The sequence below is a fragment of the Triturus cristatus genome, chromosome 2_1 (assembly GCF_964204655.1).
Source record: "Triturus cristatus chromosome 2_1, aTriCri1.1, whole genome shotgun sequence".
In the NCBI taxonomy this organism is placed as follows: Eukaryota; Metazoa; Chordata; class Amphibia; order Caudata; family Salamandridae; genus Triturus; species Triturus cristatus.
Window position 1 is genome coordinate 228,015,651 of NC_140581.1, and position 27,181 is coordinate 228,042,831.

The following is a 27,181-nucleotide window of genomic DNA, read 5'->3' on the forward strand; positions in this document are numbered from 1 at the left end:
CTGGGCCTTCCTCATCCACCTTCCCAACCGCTTCCCCCCATCTCTGTGCCCCTCACTGTGCTCTCCCAGAGCTTCCAGCATGCTGGCCTAGCTTTCAAGATCCCTTTCCGCATTTTCATTGGTGCGCACCCTCTTAAGCCTACATTCCTCAGCCACCACTCACTCCAAGAGGTCCAAGTGTTGGTGGCCAGGGGGATGGGACTGGCTCAGTGTATTGCTATATGGCGTTGCGCCAGTAGGAGGCCGAATTAATCACATTAATGTCGCCTTTTTGTCCCCGTCTTGGGAAGTGGTATCAACCCTAACATACAATGTCGCACTGAGAGGTCTTCGGTTACTCTGGTTATCCTATGTAGCTCCCTGAGTATATCCCGCCAGAATGTGTAGAGTTGCGTGCAAGTCCATGCTACTTGACTAAAATCTGCTGGTGTTGTCTGGAATCTAGTACATCCCGCTGTTCTTGCCGGGTACTGTCTGTAAAGCCGAGACGGTGTCAAATAGTCTTGGTAAAGGTAATAGAAGTGCACCAGCTTAAAGTGGGCATTTCCCAGCTACTTCACGCACCTCTGCTTGTGCCCTACGCCATTCGCCATGTGCTAATGGAGTCCCAATCCCAGGCTGCCCGTTTTAGGACAATATTTGAGTGCCTGTCTGAATTGAATTTAGGGCTGATATTATGTCTTGCTATAATACCCTTAAAGGAGCTGGGATCCAGGATTACCTGAAGGACCTGCGACCGCTTTAATTCCTCCGGAAAAGTGGTCCAGATCTTGCGTACTGTGCGCAAGATATTAGCATATTGGAGGAACTGTTGGTTGTTGATGTCATAGTGCAACACTACTTCCACTGCAGACATAAAATTACCCTTCAAATACAAAACTCCCGCATTCTCACATCCCCCTTCTTTGCAGCTTCCAACATCCACAAACTCACAGTTGTGCAGGAAGGGGCCCAGCCACCAAAGTTGAAGATGTAGGGTATATGGTGCCTTTTTTATAACTTTCCTGACAGCTGTTTCCTATACTCGCACCACTAGAGCAATACTGAATGGGGTTCCCGACAGGAGACTCTGACCCTACATTAGCAAATGGGGGAGACAAGCAATTTCTGTGGTTCCCGAAAGAAAGCTCTCTTTTGCCACTTTGGTTCAGTGTAATAATCCAGCTAAGTAGTATAACTGTAAATCAGGAAGACGAAGTCCTCCTCTATCGGGGTCCAGCTTCAGGATCTCTAATTTAACCCTCTACTATTTGCCCATACATATTAGGTCAACCAGATACGTTTCTAGTCATCGGAACATACTGGCTGGCTGGATACAAAATAAATTCTGCATCATATAAAGGCAATGGGGAGGACTATTTTGCTCAAAGCTACTCTGCCCATCAATGACAGGAGCAATGTGGTCCAGAAGCAGACATAATTTGTAAGACCATCTAGAATTCTGTCCATATTTAATTGGTATTGTAGAGCCTGGTCATGAGTGATCTGGAGACCTAGATATCAGAAACTATGTACCTCCCAAGGCATCCCCACCACCGGAAGACCAGCCTCATCCCTGTTCACCAAGGCAGCTAAGGGGTAAAGTACTGTCTTGTGACGAAGAGTCCTCACACCCTGCCAGACTGTTCCAATAGCTGCATGAGAAGCGGTATTTAGACAGATCAATGCATCTTCTGCATATAATGACTCAATGTGGTCCCTACCGGCACGTCCTAACCCCTCAATTGGTCCCTCAGGTATATCGCTAGTGTTTCCATTGTCTTTGCAAACAGAAGCGGCAACAATTGACAGCCCTGTTGTGTAGTTAGACGCAAGTTAGGAACCCGGTTCCCACTCCCATATGACTTAGTACTTCCAAGAGGTATGGCCAAGACAAGGTATTGAAAGCCTTTTTCTATGTTCAAGGCCACTAGAGCTGCCTGAAATTCGGACTCCTGAATTTAATGCATTATGTGTGATAGTCTCCCTAGGTTCATGTGGGAGCCTCTCACCGGCATGAAACCACACTGATCCTCGCGTACCAGGTGCTAAACAACCGAAGAGCGAAGACCTTTGCAAGTAGCTTAACATCTGCTTTCAACATATAGAGATCTCGGGTTAGTCATGAATCCTTACCAGGTTTCCGAAGCATAAGTATAACCACCTCTCTCATGTGCATCGGGAGTACTCCAGGCAGGCCCGGCTCCAGGAATTTTTATTTGGGTGGGCCAAGGGTGCATTTGGGTGGGCCACTGTAGGCTCGATTTGTCGCATATATGTCTGGGCAGGCCTGCTTCAGGGCCCTCCTTTATCTCTTCTTAGTCCTACAAGGCCCAGTAAAACGCACTCTTTTCCAAGTCTCTTTCTCAATGTTATTACTCTCAAAAAGTGTTTTTTCCATGTAATGTCCCTTTGATGGGAAGAGGAGGTTTCTGAGGTGAGAGTATCAGGCAAGTGACACTTCTCAGGCTCCCCTTCTGTGAGCCTTCAGTGAGAATCCCTCTTCATTACTACCTCCGCCTGACCCTAGACTCTGCAACGCACTCCCTTATAGGCTTGATTATCCACTACTCTCCAGTGCACCTTATCTCACAGCTGATCTTGGGCCCCAGCCCCATATCGGGCTCCACTTTCATTTTCCCGGTAAAAACATTAGTAAAATCACCTTCAAACTTAAAACATTGCTCTGTACTGCTTTACTAATTGCTCCGAGTTATTTTTTGGTGCCCTTAATATATTGCCTTTTATTTCCAATGCCCAAATGTATATTTCTCCTGCTGAGGTCACTGTGTAAGTGTGATTACTGCTGCTGAGTTGTGGTTTTTATTTTCAATAAAAATTGTTTTTAAAAAAAACTTAAAACATTGAATATAGCAGTACATATAATTAGCACGCATTCTAAAGTATGTTCCACAGTAGCCCTTATGACCCGACTGCTAATGAAATAAACAAAAACAGGCCATGACAAGGCCGGCTTCAGCGCTGATGCGAAAGTCTTTTTTGGCGAGACACCAATAACCTTTACTACTACCTTCCAACAGTGCCCCTCGTCCCTCCATGGCCCCCCCTATTGACCTCCTCCTCGGATTCCCTCACTGCCACCCTCCACCAGTGCCCCTCATCTCTCTGTAGCCCCTCCCCCTCATGACCTCCTCCTCAGACTTCCTCTCTACCACCCTCCACCAGTGCCCCTCATCTCTCCCTAGCTCACCCTCCACCCCATTACCTCTTCCTTAGATTCTCTCATTGTCACCCTCCAATAGTGCCCCTCATTGCTTCATAGCCCCTCCCACTACCTCCTCCTCGGATTCCCTCTCTGCCATCCTCCAACAGTGCCCCTCATCTTTACGTAGCCCCTTTCTCATATGCATTTCATTTGTTGTATAGCGCTACTCATATCAGTGTAGTGTGTGTCAGTACTTTACACCACGCGCACATTATACAGAGACAATGAATCATACAAGTATGTAAATCAGACTGCAGGGAATGTCACATAAACCAATGAGGATTACAAGGTGTATGAATCACATGTCATCCATACTGGTGGGCAGTATATTTTAAAAGGGTTTGGTCTGGGGAGACACAACCTTGGTATTTAAAGAGTATTCCATGGGGGTCAGCTTTACTGATAAAAATATATATCTGCCCAAACATACTCATTTTAGCAGCATTAGAATAATGAAAGACTGGGGAAGTTCTAACTATATCACAAAACATAAAAAGCGAAGTTCTAACTATACTATTCATGTATGTATGGAGCTCTTTGGTGACAGTTCATTGGTCGCTGTCCTATGTTAGGATTGTAACTTCTGAATTGCAAATAGCACAAGGATCTCTGTGACAAAGGCAGTAACCCACTGAGCTTCCACAGAAAACACAGTTCATCTGCGTTTAAAAACTACTAACAGACAAATGATTGCTCTCCAGCAGGATCATTAATCACCAGCGTTATTGGGGCATTTTTTATTGTTTTATTGTTGTCCTGCATCAGCCATGATAATGATGAAACTGTTTAAATGAAGCGCACACGTAGTATGTGTCCTGCTGGGCCTGTGCAGATTTTAAAAAGAAAAACAACTAGTAACACATTCTCTTACCTACTCCATTAGTCAAACTTTGTGTCACAGCCTGATGTGATAAGCCGCTGCAGGGGTCAGGAAAGGTGAATCAAAATAAACAAACTTCTTTTCTCCTGCGCTGCATAGAAAAAGAATATCCACGCAGCGGGACAGTCGGTAAAGGTTACTGGTGCCAAAGAAAGGATTTGTCGCGTTCGCCATGCCCCTGGTGGAGATGAAGGGGTGAAAAAATAAACAAAGCCTCGTTAACATGTAAAGACCTGTGAAGTACTCGGGTGCGGCTGCGATGAGCTCGAAACTGTCTGTCTCTGTGCGTGCGCCCGGAAGCTGTCTCGCCCGGCTGACACACACAACGTGTTCTCTGCGCGCCTGCCTTCAAGCCCTCACTGCGAGGGCCAAGGCTCCTGTTTGGGTGGGCCAGGCTCCTGTTTGGATGGGCCTGGCCCACCTGCTAGAACCGGGCCTGACTCCAGGCCATGTACCTCTAAAAGAGTCCTTCAGAGCTGGGAGCAAAGTGTCTGAATGGGCCGGACTATATTCAAACAAAAGTTCATCGGGACCTGGACATTTTCCCCTTGCCATGTAGCACTTCCCTCAGTTCCTCAAGAGTTATGGATTAACCGAGCCCCTCTGCCTGGGCTGAAGTGAGCCGAGGGACAGTCATCACCCAGTCCAGGACTTTTTCCTCCCCGGGCTCCTCCTCCAAAGCCAGGGCAGTACATACCTCAGTGAGATAATTACGCAGTAGCTGGGTAATAGCTGTGTTCCCCATAACCAGTGCCCCATTGAGTCCCCGCAAGGTGAGAATTGTTGGTAGGGGACCTTCTCTATTAAGTAGCCAGGCCAACATTCGGCCCAACCTATCACCATTCCTATGGAGACGTTACCGGTAGTCCTTCTGTACGTGACAATCCAGCCTGTCCCAGACAGTTGTCACAGCTCTATAAGCCTGTGTTCGTGATATCTTTTCCCGCTCCCATCCCTGCATCTGACCCTGCAGTTCCACCAGCTGCTCCGCCTTTTCTCCCAACTCCCGTTCTAACTTCCTCCTAATAACATATGTCTTAACAAGGCTTCCCATTCCACTCCTCGAGTTCCTGTTCGTGTTAAAGAAGCTCTGGAGTGTGTCTTGCTTATCAATAGCGTATTCTGGGTCCCCTAGGGCCTCGGGCCTGAACTTCCACAGGGGGATACCGGGTTGGTGACTTTTCATCCCACAGTCCAAAATCAGGGGGGCATGGTCCGAAAGGAATCATACTTGATAGGATGCTTTTACAACATCAAGGACCCCGTTGTTAGCGAGGAGAAAGTGGTCCAATCTACTATGTGTGTCGTGTGTGGGAGAGTAACACGAGTATTCCTGTGCCGCTGTGTGAAATTCCCACCACACATCTGCAAACTGAAGCCGATCCATAACCTCCCCTAACCCCGCCGTCAAGCGAGGCTTTGTGCTGAGTTTGGGCGGGTACCTATCCAACTGCTCGTCCAGAATAAAGTTAAAATCCCCCGCCCAAACCATCGGCAAGCCAGCATACGAGATCATCACAGCCTTTAGTTGTTAAAAAAATTTACCCATTGTCAACATTAGGAGCATAGGCGTTTAGCATACATAACTCTCGTCCATCTAATATATTCATGCAACAATATATAACGTCCTTCTACATCCACTAGCTGGCTCCTTAACTGGAAAGGAACTCCGCGGTCCACCCATATAGATACCCCTCACGCATAGGAGGCGGTCGCCTCTCCGGACCTCCAGCAAGGCCCATGTTTCTTCCGGTGTCATAAAGAAGTGGGTGCGACCGGCGTGGATCACCTTCAACTTAGCTGGGTACAGTAACATATACTGTAATCCCACAGCAGCCAGGTTTTGCTTAATGCTTCGAAATAACTGTTGCTGCAGCTCTGGTGTAGTCCGGAAAGATGCGGATGATGGTGAGGTCAAATCTCAGATCTCCTTGCTTTCGACCCTTCTGAAGTAGTTTGATAACTGTGCACTCAGAAGGGTCGGCTTAATCCATTCCTCTAGAAAGGCTTCAGGTCTGCCTTTCTCAACGCCCACTGGAAACCCCATGAAGCGGATGGCTTCTACGTGAGCGCCCTTCTGCATCTTCCATTCTGGCCTCTATTTTACTAGAGAGAGAGATTCGAGCACAGTGACTGTCTTCTTTAATTGAGTGACCTATTCCCTCAATTCGGTGATCTGGCTCTCCATCCTCACCGATCTCACCTTACGCAGGTCAGCTCTCCACAAATTCCCATCGATTGCTATAGCCTCGATTTTTGGCTGGACTGCCAGCCCAGAAACTTCAATTGCCGCCAATATCTGAGTACCTGTTGGTTCTGCCACATTCAGGGATGTGGCACATTCTCCACCGAGCTGCTGTCTGTTAATGTTCGGGCGGTATACTAATCCTTTTTTGTTGATTGCGTTGTCAGGGCCGTTTCTACCGCTGACCAGGAGGCGCAGCCGACCCTAGCGGGAGGTCGGCTAACCAACCTTCCCTCCCTCCCCCCCCAACCCATCCTCCCGTGGGTGGCAGACAAAAGGGCACTGTATCAATAGGGCGCACTCTTGATCCAAAGAGAAAGGCCAGTGCGTGACTGGGAAGTTTGGGTTCAAATGGTCAAATCAAGAAGGAAGGGCGGGGTCTCAAGCACGGCCTAAAAAGTGTCTGGGACAAGCAGTTCCCATCTTCATCGCTGGAAGAAATAGATTTTGCCACCGTACAAGATGCTGCACAAGAAGCGGCTATGCGGTTCGTCAAAGGAGTGGAACAAGGATCCCAGCTGGTAGTTGTGCAGCCAGCTGTTTTCCAAGGCCTGACCATGAGCCGTATGGGACTTGGTACCTGCAGCTGGGATGGCGGAGTGCGAGAGAGTGCTGCATGGTTAGGAGGTGAGCGTCATCGGGGCGATGGAGGTCAGTAGCACTGGCTATGCGGGAGGAGCGTAGATATGGGCCGCTGTGGAACAGAAGGAGGTGGGCCTTGGGGGAGCCTCTCGGGCATGGTGGTACTGAGGCTGGGAATAGTGTGGCCTTCTTGGAACCTTATGACCAACTACTGCCATGTCCCGGGTGGGAGGCTTCACTGCACTTAAGTGCTGTGCCTACGGGTGCGCTTTATGGCCGAGAAATGTGCTGTGCTCTGCCTGGGCATTTATTGTTCCTCCGCAAACTGCATTCAGCTGCTGTCACTCACTGCTCATTGGTAAAGCCCTCGCTTGAAATTACTAGATTGCCAGACCTTGAAAATTAAACAAGCAGTGCAAATTTTGGCACAGGAATCAAGGGCACAAGTCCTAAAAAAAGAAGTGGGGGGACTAACCAGGTTAGGCAGTAACCAAGTGAAATCATGACATGTGCCATCACAGCGCATGATGTCACGATGCGCGACATTGCACTTGACCTCACTGGAAGTGACATCAGATATTAAGACCTCACATATATGTTTATCAGTACATTTAAGCGCATTATGAGATTTACTAAATTAAATTAGGCGCTATGGTTGTGCCAAAAAAGTGTCGCAATCCTGACGCAAAATCTAGGCCTCAACTAATGCATTTATTTTTTTAAACACTGCCACAAAGAAATTGGAAACAAGGAGAAGCATGGTAGTAGATCTGTTATGCTAAATTGGTTGCAAAGTCTACATTAAGAAATTTGTTTGGGGTAAGGCAATAGGTGCCCAGTAAATCTCAGGGAATAGTAATAATGGTGAGATAACTGGTGGTTAATGCACTTGCTGGAGAGATCTGTGTTTTGTCAAGTCCCAGCTTTTAATCAAAGTAGTAGAGAAGGTAAATGTGTCTCCTGCAAAGCACATTATCTAACACGCAGATGAAAGATTTTTATTTAAATGTAGGTAGTAAAGTGGGTTACTGCTTTTAACACCCAGATCCTTTTGTTACCTGCAGTTCATAAATTGTAATCCTTCTAAAAGACCTCAGTGAGGTATGAAGGACATGCAACTCCTACACCTTGTAACCATTCGCTGCCGGCATGGCTCACGGGTGGGGGTGGCAGAGGGTCGCGCAGGGAGGGAGTCGCGCGGGATGGTTAAAAAAAATAGTTTTAAACTTACCTTCGCCTCCGGGCCCGCATCGTGTCTCCTTCTCTCTGCACCGAGTCCCAGGAAGCAGGGAGCCTCCCTCTCCTCCCCTAAGCCCATCACAACGCTGCAATGGCAATGTAGTGATTGCCTAGGACGCCGACCACACAGGCGTCTATGGGGAGGCCGTTTTTTCCATGCAGGCTGCATGCAGCCTACATGGAGAAAACAGGAGAGTGCGTATGACAGGTTTGGTCTGCCCTGGAGCCGACCAAACAGTCCGCGTCCACTACAGTGGGCAAGCCACTCCTCCCCTGCAGCATGACAGCCCACCCGCGTGCCCCCTACCAAACACTTAGTTCTGCTTTCTCGCAGTGCGAGAAGCAGAAACATTAAATGGAATTCATAATACCAGTTTATGTTTTTGCTTCTCACACTGCGAGAAAGCAGTGAGGCGACGCTCCTCCGCCCACATGGAGGAGCCGCCCCTGCTTGTAACCCTCGTTGTCTCATGTAACTCATCTTGTACATTGATTTACACATGTACATGATTTATAGTTAATGTATAAGGTGTATGTTACGAAAAGACCTCTGACACCCTGCATTGGGTTGCATAGCGCTAAAAAAGAAATAAAATAGTGCTGTTGAAATTATTTGCATAAATACTGGGACAGACCAACGCACCTGACATTCTTACAGTGCATTCATCTAATATCTACAGGGACTGAACAAAGGCAAAAGCTGCCTCTCAAGTACTTGTGAAGAGATAGCACGCTGTGTGCCTTTGTTTCCCTTCCGTGGCATTTACATTTAAGTGTGAGATTGCAGGCTGGCTCCAGTTAAGATATTCAAACAAAGCAAGGATGATGGCTTTAACTTCGGCCCAGCTGGAGGTGACAAAATGCTTCCTCCCTGCCTGCACGTTGCTGCTGGGAATCGAAAGCAGACAACGTGCAGGCGCTGCTGAACGTGTCCTGGCGTATGAAAATTACACCGGGGCACGTTCAGCATACTGCCTAACCTGGTTAGTACCCCCTCCTCTTTTTTTAGGACTTGTGCCCTGAATAGTACCCTATTGATTTTTTCCAGGGCAGTTCACCATGCTTATTACGAGCCGGGGGCTCATGAAAAGCACCCTGGGCCCACATCATTGGTTTTCCCAAAACACTTAACTTACGACATGAGGTAACGAACAGGTGGGGCAGGATCTGTCCCTCAAAGGCAGGAGCTTCTGCATGTGGTGTCACGTCCTCCCTAAGGCCAGGATCGAGCCCCAGCAGGGTGCAGGGATATATTTTGCAAAAGCAGCTTGACCGTGGCTGAAATCGACGTTAACCTGAAAAGGTAAAAGGTAACTGTTACACAGGGGAAGCCCTAAAGATGCAGCTTTTGCACCACGGTCGCCAGTTGTGGCCCCACTGTGAAATCAATTGTCGGGCAGTGTGGATGTAGAGACGCAGCACTGGTCTGTCGAAAATGGAACTCGCATGCTGCTTTCACACTTATGGGTTGGAGGCAATAGCCCAGCCCACCCCTGCCCTGCTCACCTGCTCGTTCAGAGCCGTTAAACGGTTTATTATCTGCATAATGACACTCCGCAAGTAGGAAGCCTTGTATAAGTCATGATTTTAGTGAAACACATGTAACGCCTGGGAATCAAATGTGATTCTGCGTGCACCATGCTTGACTTGAAGGTGGTTGGTAGGCTAAGAAAGATAATGCCGTCAGCAGATAGGTTGCCACAATGCATCCGTGACCTAATTAGCCAGCTTTAGGCAGGAAGATTGGAGAAGGTGTTTATCAGGCTTTTGTAAGTTGGCCCATGATGCAGGTTAGACTCAGTTTAAAATCATACATCGAAAGGGTTTAAGTCCTACGTTTCCCCTTTTAATCTTGTACTGTAGGCTGCGGAGTATGTCGCCCTGCAGCGCATCATAGCCTTGAGGTTTCCAAATTGAGTACATTGCTTTGATCAAAGAAACAGTGAATTCTAAAGCATGAAAGTTCACAAACCAGTATGATAGCCAGAGTTAACTTCTTGGCTTGAGAGTGTGCCTTTCAGGTTCCGGATAGAGCTATACTTGGTACATAGTGATTCAGTGAGTCAAGGCCTAGTTCACATTGAGCAAATGTATTCCCCAAATCTATGGGTTGTGAAAGCACAGCGATTTCACATTGCAGAGAAGGGTGAGAACAATCGTAACTTGTAACGGTGATGCACGTCTTAGTAGCACTAAATATGGCCTTGTATTCTGGGGACCAGACATGGACATGACCCTCCATCATAAGTTGCTAGAGAAAGGGCAGCTGATAGGGCGAAGGCAAGGAGGTATGCGGCACAGGTGTATGTCCTTATGCTGATATTACCTGGGTTGTTGTTCTTTTATGTTTTTTACTTACCTGATTACATACAGGTTTAATATCTACCTTCCCTGTTTATCATGCATGCTTTGTGTACAGCCCTCTGCAATTTTGACTGGTATTTAGCGTTTAATCCTACGAGTGTACATTTACCCCTTTCCATTACAGCAGTTAATTGCAATGATGGGGCCCTACACAAAACAAGCTGTTGGGGGCACTGCCGTCATCTCATTCGTGTGCAAAGTGGGTTTTGGGCATTAATGTCAATCTCCTCTGCCTACGGTAACACTTTTGTTGTGCACTCAAGCTTCAGGTGCGCCCGGATGCTGTCTTAGTTGTCTAACGCATACACTGTAGGGGCCTGAGTTGGACCGCATGGTCACAGGTGCAAATCATGGGGTCCACTCCGCCTGTCAACATTCTAAAATCGAAAGAGTGAGTACCAGTGAGTTGGACATCAGCAGCTGTATTGAGCGCCGAGATACCTTAGGTTGAAATTGCGTCTACAAATACACATGCTAGGTTATGGCACTAAAGTCAGACCTGCTTTTGTGACTCCTGCAGTGTCTGCGACTTGCTAAACAGGTCAGCCACAAGTACTATTTAAAAAAAAAGTAGGATTTCATGTCCCATTTGCCATAACTGTCCTTCTAGTTAGGCAGCTACCCCAGCATAACAACTTGGGTATTTGCCCAAGGATATGGAAAGATTGTAGAAGTGAAAGCTACATTTGTATCACCGACCCTACCAATGGAGCCATTGGTGACCCTAATGCTAGGGTCAGGGGTGTGCAAGGGGTACTTGCCCATAGTTTGCCTTTGTTCTAAGTCCTGAACTGGAAAACAAAATGCTGGGACAAGCAATTCCCAGCTTCATCGCCAGAAGAAATTGATTCCAAAATACCAGAGAAGGCAGGCGTCGCAGCTGCAGTGGGATGAGGGGCAGGCGTCACAAGGTTTAACAAGAGAGAATCTTCACATAAGGACGTAAAAGGGCAATTGCCCGAACAAGGTCCTTGGGATGCCTTGCAGCTGGGACTCGTGAGATAAGTGCAATTGCCAGAACAAGCTCCTTAGGATGCTTTACAGCAGGGACTCGTGAGATAAGTGCCCGGGCAAGGTCCTTGGGGTGCCTTACGGAGGGATACTTGATGGCAGACAAAAGGGTAAGAAATGGTCAGCGCTGCGTGGACACGGCACTTGCAGCCCAGGCATGATCATGGGGCCATGAGCACCAGATATTCGGTAGCAAGTTGAAGCCTCAAAGCCGCAACCCGCTGTACCAAGTAAGTGACCGAAGCAGAGCTGCCACAATGGTTGGAAGTCATGGTTAGTAATATGCAACAATTCATAAGATGTAAACTGTATAAACTGTTGAAAAATGCCTTATGTTGTAGTCCAAGATGAGCCAGAAAGCGAGCATGTTGATATCAAGTGTGTACCAACTTATGATGTGTCTAAACTGCGGCTGTTCCAACACCACAAAGGATCTTGGTGGACATAATTGATGAGTAAGATAGAATGGAGGGAGGGCCCGTGAGTTGCACGCACAACTTGGGGGGGGGGGGCGGGGTTTATCCTTACCCCTGGTGTGAGTAGAATTGGTGTTCTCCGAGAAGGACAGTGGCTAAATCTTACTGCAGATAGACACCACAGTGGTAATGTCCGAACTATAAGAATGAGCTGGGATCAACAATTCTGCCTTGCTGTGCTTTTTGTGAGCAAAATCGTTGGGCTACTTGTGCCATCTTGGGCTACTTGTGCCAGTAGTTCCTGCACATACCTCTAGACGGGCTTGCACCAAGCCACAAGAAAGGATCAGACTTCAGTTTGCGTTGTTATAGGGGGGAGACACGTACAGTAACAATGGGTAGGTGCCGGAGTAAGCGGCGCCCCCAGTTCCGGCAATGTCACGGGGGAGGGGAATAACCTAAATGTAACTTGGTGCCTGTAGCAGTTTGTATGATCTGGTTTGACTGTGCAGCTGTTGCCAGACAGGTATGTAAGCATCACTAGAGAGGGGCTTTGGTTCAGCCCACATGTTCGGAGTCAGGAGCGCATGTTTTTATTGGGCAGAGGTTGTGTGCTTCCGCAAAAAAAAGTGCTTGTCCTCCATACAGCTGTGATCATTTTGTTTATTTATCCAGCTGCCTGAGCTTGAATTTTCAGGGGCACACACATGACGTTGTAATGCTATTAAAGAATTTTAGATAACTAGAATGTATCATGTTTTTCTCTGGCAGCAGCACAGATGGTAGGAGGGCAGTCATTAACCTACATGGATGTTAAGGTCTGACTTGTAAGTGCAACTGCCTCCTGGCCGTCTACATTTCTTTGCTTGCACACAAATACATAGCTATTCCCATGCTATTTTCTTGTAATGCGTCACATTAATATACAACAATCCTTTAAAGCTAGACCTATTTGCATTGACAATGCTTAAGGAATGTAAAACAGCCTGCGAACTAGGTGCGCTCTGCTGCCTTCTTGGTTTGCACAATAAAAATACCACACATACATGCAGCCCATGTAGAACTACTTACAAAATCAGAGTCAACCCTGTCAATTATTACACTGCTTTTGTTAGGGGGAAAAAAACCCAAATAGATCCTGAGCAGACATCATTTTATTCCAGTAGCAAGGTTGTGTTCTGAAACAAATAGGTTGTCTGCATTATATTGTCACACATTCACTGCTGGCAATGAAAGATCCAGTCTGATGTCTCCATTTGAGCGTCTTGTAGTTCCTCAGGCTAGGGCCCGCCTACCTGCGCCTTCTTCAATAGTTTTTAACCGCCTAACACGGTCTTCTTGTTTCTTAGCACTCAGTTTGTCTGAGGCTGTACAGATGAAGTACAGCTAATCGGAGCCAGTGTGTGTCAGGTATAGATCTTAGAAGTTGGTGTACAAATGCTGATGCATCTTTAGGGATATTTAAAGACTTTATCTCCATTTTTGTCCTGCTCCTGCATGTGATTTTAGTTTTTACATACATGTTATGTTATAGGGTTTTATAGAGCGCTTGTTCACCAGGAGGTGAATCTGCTCTCTGGATGAAGATGATTCCAGATTCAGGGGCCAGCACAGAGAATCAAATCCTGCCTAATCAATTTTGTTTGAATGGAGGGTTTCTAAGGAAATTGTTGTGCCTGGATCTCAGACTGCAATTGTGTACATATGTTTTTGACTCAAGAGGATAAAAAAAGGCAGGGCATTTATCACTGAGGGATTTAAAAATTAGACACATGACTTAAACAAACATTTTTCCACCGGTAACCAGTGGAGTTTTTTCAATGGCTGCGTCTAGGTCATTGATAAATAAACCTTGCTGCCTGGTTTTGAACCAGCTGCAATTTTAGGTTGAGTCCTTTAGGGAGGACAAAATAGAGGGAATTCTATCCAGAGTAAAAAATCTACTAATTGTCTTTATTCTTCGTAGTTGGGCACCCCCAGATGGGGTTTCAGGCAGAGATTCTTGTCTATAATGTTTCCAAGGCTCTTAATAGAGTTCCTGGGCTTAGAGGTATCACCCACCAATAGAGGCCAAAAGGAGGAGTTCCACAGGTCCTGTTTATTGCGAGTGATATCAATCTCGGTCCTCTACAGGTCTTCTCTTCGCTAATAATAATGGTAATCTTGTCACCTATATGAGGTAATGGTGCTGCAGTTTTTGTATTGCTAATGCTTAATCAGTGTCCTCTGGAGCAAGCATAGCTGATGCCACAGCAGCCTTCATCTGCAATTGGTCCTCTGAGGCCATTTATTACAACTTTGAATACAGAATTACACATTGGCAGTGTGATATTTCTCAGGTTGAAATGGAAAAATGTTTTATTTGCTCCTTTCTCAGAGATGTCTCTCGACTCCCCTATTTCCTCATAAGGCATTTCATCTTCCTGAACAAAACAAGTGACTCTGTATCTCATAGTCTTGCCGGTACAGTATCATAATCTGTGGAGTCCCTTATTCCCTCGTAGAGGAATCCTTCTCCAAAATCAAGAGTCCATTTCCTCACAGTTAGGGGCAGCTGCTCTGTTATGGCGGAGGAGCGTCGCCCTACAACTTGCACCAGCAGATAATAAATGAAATGATAACTCAATGTTTTTATAATTTTATTTATGAGGTCGGTATGTCTGTGCCCTGCAATAAGTATAAGGCCAGGCAAGTCAGAAAGGAGAAGTAGTGTCCGCTTATAAGTGCACATTTGTGTTTGGCTGGCCGTCATAGACCTGCCAAACACACGTGCACACTTATGTTTCTCAAACCCAGCTGCGTTGGAGAAAAGCCAAAGGCTTTCACTGTATGAGTGGCAAATGAGCCTGCTCAGACCAATCCTAGTGCTGCTTTCATGCTATGAGAGAAGCGTCTGGATTGGGTATGGAGCCTACGCCCTGTGGGCCCATCTCCTTGCGGCCCGACGAGAGGAGCAGTGAGGCAGCCGTCAACTTGATGAATGAATCAAATCCCTTCTCCCCTCCTGAAGCTACGTTTCGATAGGTGGTTAGCAGAATGACCTTTACTCTTTTATTTTTTATTTTTGGGCTTCATACATTTTGCCTCAGCCATTACAAAATTCCTAGCTGCGCCCTTTCCCTCCAAGGCAGAGAAGTCATCACAGATTATGGGATGTTATTTTTTACTGACTAAGGATGCTATGCCATATTCCACGCTGCATCTGCATTTCCTTCCTACCAACAGGCAAGGTCAGGTTGGAATGCAGGAAATAGAAGGTTTGATTTGTGCATCTTTCCTGGTTTTGTGTGAAGTCCTGGTGGTAAACCTCTTCCCTACCATCACGGGTCACCCTGCCTGCTATGGGGATGTCGAAACTAGAAGACCAGATTACCCTTTAACTGTATAGTTACCTGTCTGACTCACTTGGTAACCTCCTGCATGAATGGGAATCGATTCCACTACCTATTCAGGGTGAACGTGGCATATATGGGACTGCGGTTGGAGGGATTCAGTCCAGGTTTTGCGGGCCGCTTGACTGGGAGCTGAGCTGTGCTGTGTGGACGACCGAGCAAGGAGCTCCGTTCCGTTCTCTGCTCCCCGCGGCCGTACCCGGCTGTTTCCATCCGTTTCCGGCCGCTTCCAGCACTTGACTCCATTTCGCAGCCTCGCCCAGCCGTAGCCCATTGCCTGTTGGGGGCCTGTTGGGTATCGATCGGATCAGGGCTTCCGACGCCATTCCGGCAGAGACTGCAGCCGGCAGTGAGCCGAGAAGAAGAGCTGAGAGGGCTGGCCGCTCCCCCCGAGCAGCGTCGTCGTGAGGCAAGTGCCGCCGAAGACCGAAGGAGACTCGAACTGCTACTGGCCTCGTCCGTTTCTCAGGTAAAGCCCCGTGTGTGCGCGGAGCCTCCCGCACCTGTCACTGTCTTGGGCGGAATACCTGCTGAGGGACTGCTTTGCTGGGAAGCGGGCTGCGGAGGACTGTCTTCATGCCATCACGGGCCGGCCAGACTGTTGTACCTGTTTTGGGGGCATTTTAAAAGTACCGTCCTGTAGCGGTTGAATCGGAACCATCTCCCCTTAGTTGTGGCCGCAGGCTGTACTGATCCGCTTCCGGGCTGGCAGCTTGCGGGACTGTGCAACAGGGTACTGTCCTCTCTGGGTCATGGGCCGGTCGGCGCACCCCTTTTGTGAACGGAGGAACCGCATTCCTTTCTTGCGCAACCGGCGGCCCCGTGGTGGAAGCCCCATTAAGAAGAACTGTGCAGGTGACCCCTGAACTGAACTGAACAGAGACCCCAGTACTAGTGATACCGTTTGAAGCAGGAGGTTTTGTTTGGTGACTACTGGCGCACGGGATTGCGAGGACCAGCAGCCCGGTTCTTTCATCAGCTGTCTCCTCTTCCCTTTGTCTCCACCCCTGCCTACAGCTTGTAGGTTTTGTCCCGCCCATTCCCTACGGGGGTTTTTTACCACCTCTTCATCCGCTTTGCGGGACGGCCGAAGCCAAGGGCGTGCCTGTTTTAGCCTGTTCGAGACCGAGAAAGATCCGACCGGGCCATCCCTTTTTCGCTTGCTGCAAGTACGCTTTCCACATCTGCACAGTCTAAGACACAAGTGAGTGGAAACTCCCCACTAGCATTACTATGGCTTGCAATTTGAGGAGTAAGACTTCAGCCAACTAACAGGAACTCTGGATAATTTCATTATTAGGGCCAACTCAGTGATTGATCAGGGGATAACCCTTATGGAGAGACGAGTGTCGCAAGATCTTGTGATGGCTAAACGCTCCTCAATGGGTCATTTCGCCATTGCGCGTACACCGGAGCGCGACGGCTGTAGTAATTTGTCTTCTGTCGAGGCACTTGTCCAACCTCCTCTTTCCTCACAAGACAATGAGTCTATAGCATCAATCTCGAACTCTAAGACAACGGAACCCTCAATGGATAATGACCCCTCTATTTTGGCTAACCCCACGGAGAACCTAGGAACCTGGAATCCTAGGGAGAGACTTACAGGTGCCAAGCCAAAAGCTAAGAAGAAGCATACAGCCACTGATTCATCTCGTACTAGGAAGTTGAATTTGGCCAAAGGACCAGGTGCTAGGGTTGCAACACCATCCATCAATGGATGTAATGTACCTAGTGTTCCAACTAAGCATGGCCCGCCAGCATCAAATGTATTGATCTTAGGGCCGAAGGAGACAAATGTCGCCCAGCTTCCTAGTGGAATACCAATGTCTGAGGATCTCTTGTTTACAAAACTGGGCGCTTTATGGAGATCTACACTTGGTCCATTAGAAGAAAGACTTGGCCGAATTGAGCGTCAGCTTTTCCAACTAGAATCCGCCTTAAGTGATACTCAGGTCGACACAAAGTCAAAGTCAATTGGCCCTAGAATCGATAACTCTGTAACCAACCCTGTGCCTGAAGGAGTCAGATTAGATCATACTCAGCCCCAATTAGAGCCGCCCTCCTCAAATGCCAACAAAGTCCAATTTCCAATAAGGGCCGATTCCACGCTCCCAGTACTTCAAAACTTAGTTAGGCAGCTACCGGTGGAATCTCAGGAGGTTGATATAATTGATCTACCGCCGGAAACCAGTCCATATCTGGCTGTACTGGCGGGGATCCCTGAGATAACAAATCCAACCCAGGAATCCTTTGCATCACTAAAAAATAAAGTAACACATTGACTCAATATTAATAGACCATTACCGCATCATATTTCTAGTGAAATTTTGATGGTACGTAGGGTTCCCTGGGTGGGCCGCAGCCCAAAAACCATCACAGGTGACTGTGTGCTGATTAATTTCAGGGATCCCCGTACAGTGGAGCACATTTGCAGCTGGAGTCACAATATTAGTGGGTCAACTATCCATTCCCTCCCCCTGTCATTTTTCTACCCTGTGTCACCGGATTGTGGAGGTGGATGGCCTTGGGTAACACATCCGGGTAGAGGAAGGCCAGTGAGGGGTCGGCAAGGGCATTTAGTCGACCAGTATAATGTACCCACGCATAACCGGTTTAGTGGCTTGGAATTGGTGGATTGACTACGGTACACTAAGTTGAACACCTCCTGTTCTATATCTCGTAGAAGTTCTTCAAATTCAACTGGAAAATCAGAGCTTTTTAGCACCGGATCATCAACCATTTCCAAGGATCCTGCTCCCCAACTGCAGGCCCCTAACATGTTACTTGCTCCTGAGGCTCCAAGAAGCAAAGAGTTGTACCTCACACCACAGACCCTAGAATCGAGCATTTTGAGAGAAGTACATATGGGCAGCACTGCATCCGGTAGTGACGTAACTGGCAGAGACCAAATTGCTAACAATGTTACTCCCTTGAAGCTTCTAAAAATTTTATCATGGAATGTGGCAGGCCTGACGAATAAATTACATTGCATGGAGTGGGGGGACCTGGTGGACCAACACGATATCTGTCTTTTTCAGGAGACTTGGGCCAGGGAAGAACATTTTAGAGCGGGATTTGCCACTTACTTCATTCCTGCCAGGTGGGGAGGCAAAGGTAGACCTTCAGGCGGTCTTACTATTTGGGTTGCTCTTCATCTAGGCTGTATGGTGGAGAACCTGCTCACTCATTCTGATGATGTTCAATGTATTACTATTAAATGGCCCAATTCCGTCAAGTTAGCCATCGTGAACGTATACTCACGCCCTGTAAGCTTGGCCTCAGAGTCCCCTACTATAGATGTACTATCCAACTTTCTTAGTTCATTGTTAGGCGACTCTCACCTTTTGGTAGCTGGTGATGTGAACTGCCACTATGAGCCCCTCTTGGGAAACAATGAAGGGGCCCTTATGGGAGAGGATGACTATTGGGCTAGTCCACCTTGCCAATCCCCCCCGCCCAAAAATATGGTCCCCATTGGTGACTCAGATCTTCTCTCTTACTTTAAATAATTCTTTAAGGGCTTGCAACGGGCGTACACCGTCCGATATTCCATCGATTTGCACCTTTAATAAGAGGGGCCAAGAATCTCACTTGGACTATATTATGGTCGAAACAAGGTTTTGGCATAGAGTTGTCGACTTCAGGGTAATCCAAAGGACAGATAGTGATCATAATGCGTTATGCTTGGAAATTAAACCCCTAGGCCCATCTGAAATTTTAAGGTCGGTCCTGAATGACCCAGATGAAGGGCTGTTGCTCTCCAATAACAGACGTAGGGTAAAATGGGGGAATCTATTGCAATCATATGACGATCTAGGCAAACTATATGACACTGTCCTCCCTAGTTTAATGGAGGTGGAGGCTCTAATTACTAAAGTCCCTAACCCAGATTTTAATGAAAACCTAAGGTCTATTCATTCGGCCCTAGTCTCTAATTTAGCCGAAGTCCTTAATCCCCTGGCTCCGTCTAAGAAGAAAAGAACTCCAACTGCGTCCTGGTACAACTCTACTTGTAGGAAGGCTAAGTCGCAGCTGATTATGGTAGTCAAATCGGCAACATGCAAAACCCAAGTTAGGGATCGGCGACTGCATTATAAGGTGGTAATGGCCAATGCAAGGAAAGACTGGGACTTGGACAGGTGGACTAATTTAACTGCTGCTCTTGAAGCTAGGGACACCCGTAGATTCTGGTCATTAGTTAGTACTGGCTCGGGGGAACTCAGACCGGCGATAGAACCTAATATTGCTTCAACGGTATGGGAAGCACATTTTGAAGCTTTATATTCAGATAATCAGCCAAAGGATGTTACGTTGGTACCCTTGGCTTTACCCACTTGTCCGGAGGTATTAGAATTCTCCCTGGAGGAGGTAACTTGCGTGATTCGCAAACTTGCTGTGGGTAAGGCACCGGGGCTGGACAAACTCCCGGGGGACTTATTTAGGCACCAACCAGGGATTTGGGGACCCTACTTTGTCATCCTCTTCAATGCAATCCTTAGAGGTATGCAAGTCCCAGATACTTGGCTGGGAGCAGAGATTGTCCCGATTTTCAAGAAGGGCTCTCCTCTGCTCCCAGTCAATTATAGGCCTATTAGCCTCATAGATGTCCCGCAAAAAATGTTCGCGCGGTTGGTTCTGGATCGTCGTCTGGTGTGGATAGAGGAAAATGATATTCTAACTCCTCTTCAAGCAGGCTTCAGGAGGAACACATCCACCATGGACCAGATCTTTCGCCTGATATTACTATACTGGAAAACGGCAAAGATCGATGGTCTCAGTCTCTACATGGTGTTTGTGGACCTCCGGTCCGCATTTGACCTAGTCCATCGGGACAAACTTTGGGGGGTCCTCAATAATCTTGGTGTTCCGCAACAAATCCTGCAGGTACTGATGAGATTACACGAGGGGAACTTTGCCAGTGTTAGAAGTGGTAGGAACGGGGCATTTTCTTAAAGGTTTCCGGTTGGTAGAGGTGTGAGACAGGGTTGCGTCTTGGCACCAACCCTGTTCTCCCTCTTTGTCAATGGTGTAATTGCTCATTTGGAAAATGTACCAAATAATGATGCCCCAAGGTTGGCAGGTAGGAGGGTTCCGGCGATTATGTTTGCCAATGATACCCTCCTTCTTTCTAAGCCCCCCATGGGAATCCAACGTATACTGAATGGCTTTGAAGATTTTTGTCGAATCCGTGGTCTGGATATAAATGTCAATAAAACAAAATGTATGATATTTAATCCTCCGTCTTCCACTCGCGCCAGTCCGACCCTGGGGAGTGAAAGGCTGGAAAGGGTCAAAACATTTCAATATCTGGGGGTTACTCTTGAAGAGAACCTTTGCTGGGGTCCGCAACAGGTCAAATCACAACTGAAACTGTCACAGCTGACGGGGGGTATCCTTAAGGTTTCAAACCTGTTGTCATACAAGCCAGTGAGTCCAGCCCTGGAGATTTACAAGACCCAAGCAAGGGCTGCAGCCCTCTATGGTGGGGAGCTGTGGGGGCATCTAAGTGGCTCAGCCATAGCGAAAATAGAATCTAAATTTATAAGGCAGCTGCTGTTACTCCCTCAGGGCACTCCGCTTCTCCCCCTTAGGCTGGATCTCGGATTAGGTCCAATAGAAGATGAGCTAGCACTCAAACCTTTAAGGTTCTGGCGCAGGCTATGGGCAATACCAGATCTGTTGCACTATAGGCAAGAGCTCAAGCAGATATTGACCTATAGCAGCTCTGGTAAAATTCCCTGGCTGGCCATTATTAAACATGAATTCTTGAGATTGGGACTAGCGCCTTTATGGGATAACCCGGAAAGTTCTTGTTCCCAAGTCTCGAGCAAGTTGCTTACCAGGATTTTTAAGGAAAAACATTTGAATTCTACATTCCATGCTTCCAACACTGGTACTCTGACTAAATCATTTTTAATTGTCAAAAATGTTTACTTTTTTGAGAACTTCATGGATATTGTTTTTCCGCTCCAGGCAAGGAAACTTTTCTTGCAATGGAGATACGGCACCCTAGCTTTAAAAGCTTTTACCAGCAAATGGTCAGTTACAGCAAACAAGCTCTGCCCCGGGTGCAGTTGTGATGTAGAGGATGAACTTCACGTTCATTTTTTCTGTCCTGCATACACTAAATCCAGGAGGCAATGGCTGGTACCTCTCTGCAAAAACCTTGGTTTTAAAAACTGCTTACCTGCTTTTAGAATTCTTAAGTCTGACTAGTCAAGTTGTATTGTTTTTGCACTTTCCAAGTTCTTGCTAGCTATGTGGACGAAGCGGCGCCAATTAATTGACACTGAATGCTAACGACTTAATACACTGACTTCTTTTCCTTTAAAAAAAGATGCTTAATGATTTTATGAAATTGATTTTTAAAAATGTAAATGATTTATTAATCATGTTTTATCCTGTACTCTTTTATGGCCAACATGGCCGAAATAAAGAACTTTTGATTGATATATGTTTATAATGGTAAACGTTTCCTGGGTTGTTCCTGCTCCAAAATAGATTACTTCTCCATATAGAGAATACCCTTTCCTTTAAATCCCATCAGTTTTGAGGGTGGTGTTTCCCTATTCCCACCCTGGGACATGAGGACCAAAATTTGTGAATACCCAGAGACTTACTAATGTGTAGGTGTTTGTCTCCTAAGGCATGCCAACCCTAGCGGCTACACCTACCCTGACCTATTATCCGTATTTCCGCACACATATAGTTGCACAATACTTGTGATTAAATCCATTCAATGTTTATCCTGTAGTTTATCATCTATGCATCTTTTTGTTCAGAAAAGTAAGCAATAATAAGTCTTTCTGATTTTTATTTAGGAAAAGATGTATATGCATGGAATAAAATGAGACAGAGTTCATTCGTCATGCATAACTGATTATTTTAACTGTAGAAAGAGGCCTATTTGTTCATAAGGTTCCCTATTTTTAGGTCGAGCCTAATCTGCGCGCAAGCGCTGCTTGGAGTGACCTCTTGGAATCTGTCTGTACTTTTTGGAAAACTCGTGCATGTACTGCACTGTTTCCAATGACCGCCCGTGCATGTATGGCATACACCTTGCGGGAGCGAGCAGCGGCACCATCTGTTTCCAATTAACGCGCCCATGCTAGTTTCTATTTGCCTGTCTCGCGGTCGCGTTAATTGTAAACAGATGGCACAGGCACTGTTTTCTGGAATTGCTTATGTGGTTTTCATATGTGAGGGGCGCTGGTGGGAACAGGGTGCATATCTGCTGTCCTCAGTAAGGAATATCTGTGTAACATCTCGGCGCGTCTAGACTGATGGAGATTCTGTTATTGTTCAGAGTACGAGCAGCGCCTGCAGCCCGTTTGTCATTCATTATGTTTTATTGTCTTCTTGCACCCCGCCACCTCCCTTGGTGCCTTTTTGGAATGCTGCACAAAGAGGGCCTGTGGTTGCTGCTGATAATGCACAGTGTGTCCTCGTGCTGCGCATCAGTCAAAGCCGAGGCACAGAGTGATGTGCAGGGCCAGGTTGGCTAGCTGCCTGTCGGTGCCCAGCCTCCTCCGGCCTCTTCTGTCCGTGCCAGGGGCACCACCTCGATGCAGCCTGGACAGACGTCTGGGGTGCGAGATGCGTCAGATAGCTCCTCGAGGCCGGCTCAGCTCTCATTAGGAGGCCTGAAACCAAGCATGCGGTCTGGTCACTTCATCTCAGTGATGGCGTTAGGATGCTGCCACCTTTCTGCCGAGGGTGGCATTGCAGCTCATGAAATGGCGACGGAGGAGGGGTGAGCCCGGGTGAGGGGTGAGAAGGCTGAGGTTCGCCATTGACAACCAAGGAGGCTTTCTTGAACCTTAAATCCCCTCCGGGGATTCACACCTGGTATATTCTCTGCGCCACACACACTGGTTTCCAGTTCTCCTTTATTAGGCTCCCCGAATGGAAGAGGCACGTACTGTGTCCTACCTGTGTGCCCCCCGCGGCTGATGCTCCGTGCCCCCCACACCTCACCTCATGCTCTGATCCCACCACACCTCATGCTCTGTGTCCTATGTATCTGTACAGCTCAGGCAGCTTCCATGGAACACCCCCACTTGAACAGAGACCCTTAGATCTCCAGAAACTTTTCTACCCTGTGGTGTACAAAGGTCTCACCACGGACGTTCCCACACGTCTTGTGCGTGGATTTAGCACTTTGTATCGGGGTCACACCTTGATCTAAAAACACAGAGGTCACGTGTAGGAACAGCCTAAACCTTTGACTCGGATTTCTTATTCATCTGCATATTTTGACATTTTGCTATTTTTCAGCAGATTTTTGAAATTTTCGAAATTACTTGCTGATTGATTTGCGTGACTGGGTCCATGGAGGCACAGACAAAGTGGCCACTATTACAGTAATCTAGTTATGTAAGCACGGACTGTGTTACTCGTGAAGTAGCTGAGCTGAGTGGGGGGTTGGACTGAACAGTGGGTCCCTGTTGTGACACATCAAAGATGCCTACGGCCCTAATGCAAGTAAAGACACGCATTGGCATAGCCAATAGTTCTCGCCTTTGGGACCTTATAAGTGTTTAGTTATCCAGCACAATATCCTTGGTGCAACAACATCAACTGTTGCATGGCTAAACACTTATAAGGTCCGAAAGGCGAGACCTATTGGCTATGCCAATGCTTGTTATTAGTTTCATGGGTTTACCACAATGTTTATAGACAGGCTTCAGCCTAGAGCGTGATGGGGGTGTTGCTGCCTGCTATCAAAAATCGTATGAAGTTGTTTCTGTAGAGTCCATGGCATTAGGGGTGCAAGTCTTCTGATCCCCTGCTTAACACGAACAGCAGTGGAGATGCTGTCCATCGCGTTGAGTCTTGTTGGACCCTGTACGACAAGTTGTCATCAACTGCTTTTTGCAATGTGTCAGGTGAATGACGGTGTGGGTGGTCACAGTACGTTGTTGGGTGCTCTTATGCAGGTGTTCCTCATCTGATCTTCATGCTGAAATTCTAATTAGGAAACCTATTGATTGGATTTAGGGAATAGCTGCCTTGTCCAGCTTGGTTAAGCTCATAGTTCCCTTCTGTTTTTGTTCAGTCTAAGGAAGCCGGTGCGTAGCCTGATCCAGTGTCCCTGGCTTCCTGATCCTTGTTCCTGTTCTCCCTGCCGAGTTTTAGTTTCTGGTTTCCTCGTGCCTCTTAGATGAGGTTTAAAGGGCTAAAAGCAAAGTTCTGATCTGTGAAGGCATTTGTCCCTTGAAAAGGGTTATGTGGGTGGTTGGCTGTTTTTTCTCTCTCCAATGTTTATATAGCTCGAACTTGACCCACAGGTATCTGAGCACCAGTTACATTATACAAGGTCACATTCATCATATTTTGCTATGTACGGGGAGATGAAGTGATTTTAGCCAGAATCATAGGATGTTGAGCCGACGCAGAGCCTCGAACCTGGTTCCCCAGTTCGAAAGTAGGCAGCTCTGGGCGATAATGCCACGTCCCTTCCGCGGTGAGGGGGTGCAGAAAGAAATCATTCTGGTGGTGTGATTTCTGTATGTACTCCGAAAGGGATGAGGGGGACTGAGTAAGAATACAGATAGCTGGTACAAAGAAGTAAGAAAAGGAGAATCTGTGTGATTTAAGAACTGATGAACGGGTGGAAGTCGAACAAGTACTAACATTGAGGCGATAATAAGCCGGCTAGCTTGGTGGAAGGATGAGGAGGAGGTGAAGATTTCAGAATGATGATCTGTACTGATTGATCAAACCAGGACGATCGTCTAGACTAGACTGAGTGCCATCGCCAAGGATCGACTCCCACTCTGTGGAGTCCACCAGCATCTTTCACACCCTGAGCAGCCGCACTGCAGCCCATTCCATGTATTACACACCCTGTTGCAGCACGTGCCGCGCGTGCATCTCGGGAAGCTCTCAGAGGTTTGCATTCGGAGTTGGACAAACCCAGGGCTTTTTATGCCCACAAATAGTAAAACCCACAAATAGAGTTTGAGTTTATTGAAATATTTTACCAAATAAAACCATTTGTATTTTTCATATCTTAAAAGTATTTCTTTTTTATGTCTGATTCACTATATTGACTTGTGTCTTGTACTGCTTTTATGTCCGATGTTTACTTATAGGAACATTGAAAACAAATTGGTGAAATGTTTGTGTTCCATTTTGTCCAAAGTACAGTATGCCCATTAATGTTCTTGATTGTTCAGTCTGCTCCAGGTCATTACATATCTTTCTCATGTCACTGTTTCTTTCTTTAGGACAGCGAGTATTACAATTCATTGAAATGGATACTGGAAAACGACCCAACGGAGCTGGACCTCATGTTTTGTATAGACGAAGAAAACTTTGGCCAGGTAAAGGTTGTTCAGTTACATGGGAGTTAGTTTAACTTTGGTTTGCCTGTGTCACGTTTACGATCTCCTGCTAGAATGCCCCTCCTTGCCCCCTTTCAGTGTTTCTAAGTCGAGGCACTGTATCGAGCCGTCTTGTTCTCTACTTTCCTCCGGAATTGAGGCCTTCCAGTGGGGTCATAGGTTACAGCGTAGCATAACCCTGTCAATGGTCCCTGAAGTGAGTAATGTACAGTTGTAAAGAAAGCTCTTCGAGGCGCTGACGTATGCGAAATGCTGTGGCATTAAAAGAAACAGATTGCTTCTAGCAGTGAATTTAGAAATTAAAGTCAGAGCCGACAAAATGAAACTTGGTGCGTCATCAGTGTGAACATGAGCGCGGGGATAAAGATTCGGATACGGTCTTGTGGTTTGAATGCTTTGCCCTGAGGGAGCATGGTCAGAGGGAGTGATGTTCAGTCAGTGCTGTCGTAGGATGCGAGTGTAACGCCAAGGTCGAGTGTACAGCGTGTACGCGGGGTCCGGCCAGGCCTGGAAGGTGTTGCAGTTACGTATGTTATAGCAGAGGCCGCCCCCGAAAGGGGCTCAAGGGCCGGCGCCATAATGGCCGCCATAGCCCGGCAAGGAACAAACCGGTTCTCGTCGGCGGGAAGCGCCGCAGGGCGAAACGCCCTCAGGCCCCCGCCCCCTCCCCTTCCAAGAACAATGGGGAGAAGAGAAGGGGAGATATAAGGCAGCAGCCCACTTGCATATCATGGGAGCTGGGGGAGCGCCGCCAACGGTTTTCGGATCCCACCCACCCACACCTAGGGAGCAGCAGCGTCGCAGTGCTGACGAAAACCAGAGGAACTACGGCTCCAAGGGTTGGATATGGAGACACACCTACGGACGGTGTGTGTGAATATGGCCACTCACTTTGGGATGCCGCACGGCAGGGTGAGTTGGCCAAAAAACGGGGGCGGGTAACGGAGACGGCGCTTGCAGCCCAGTACCCGCCAGTCGGCAGGGCACAAAACAGTCTGGATAAAGGTAGCAAGTTGAGGCCTAACTCCCGGTGGAAACAGCCCCCACACAACGAGAGCACACAGAGTGTGCAGATTTAACGGCGGAAAAAACGAGTGTTTTGGTCTGTATGGGAGCACACCGACGGGGCGGTGTGTAGAAGGAGGGCCACTCACTTTGGGATGCCGCACGGCAGGGTGAGTGCGCCTAACAAAATCGGGGTAGCAAACGGAGACGGCGCTCGCAGCCCAGCCCCCGCCAGAAGGTGGGGCACAAAAGAGACTAACAAGGTAGCGAGTTGGGGCCTAACTCCGGGGAAAAGGCTACCCCCCACACGCAAAGGGGCGTGGTTAACATTAAAGAACAATCTACGAGCTGTCAGGGTGATTTACGACCCTAGGAGTTGCAAATGAGCAATCAATACAAACCAGTGATTTATGGCCAGCCGATGATTTATGGCTGATGATTTATGAGGCTCATGCAGAATGATTTATGACAGCGGAATGAGGACAGATTGTGA

At 47.4% G+C, this 27,181-nt stretch overlaps 1 protein-coding gene across 25 annotated transcripts in view; it reads left to right on the top strand.

The window, feature by feature from the left end:
• The window catches only part of NEDD4L (NEDD4 like E3 ubiquitin protein ligase), a 1,669,848-nt gene that overhangs the window by 1,452,605 nt on the left and 190,062 nt on the right, over window positions 1-27,181 (top strand). For all 25 annotated transcript variants that reach the window (XM_085630299.1, XM_085630340.1, XM_085630265.1 and 22 more), the window contains one exon: window positions 25,567-25,662. In XM_085630299.1, the coding sequence (XP_085486425.1) occupies window positions 25,567-25,662 (96 nt within the window). The remainder of the gene's footprint in view (window positions 1-25,566; window positions 25,663-27,181) is intronic.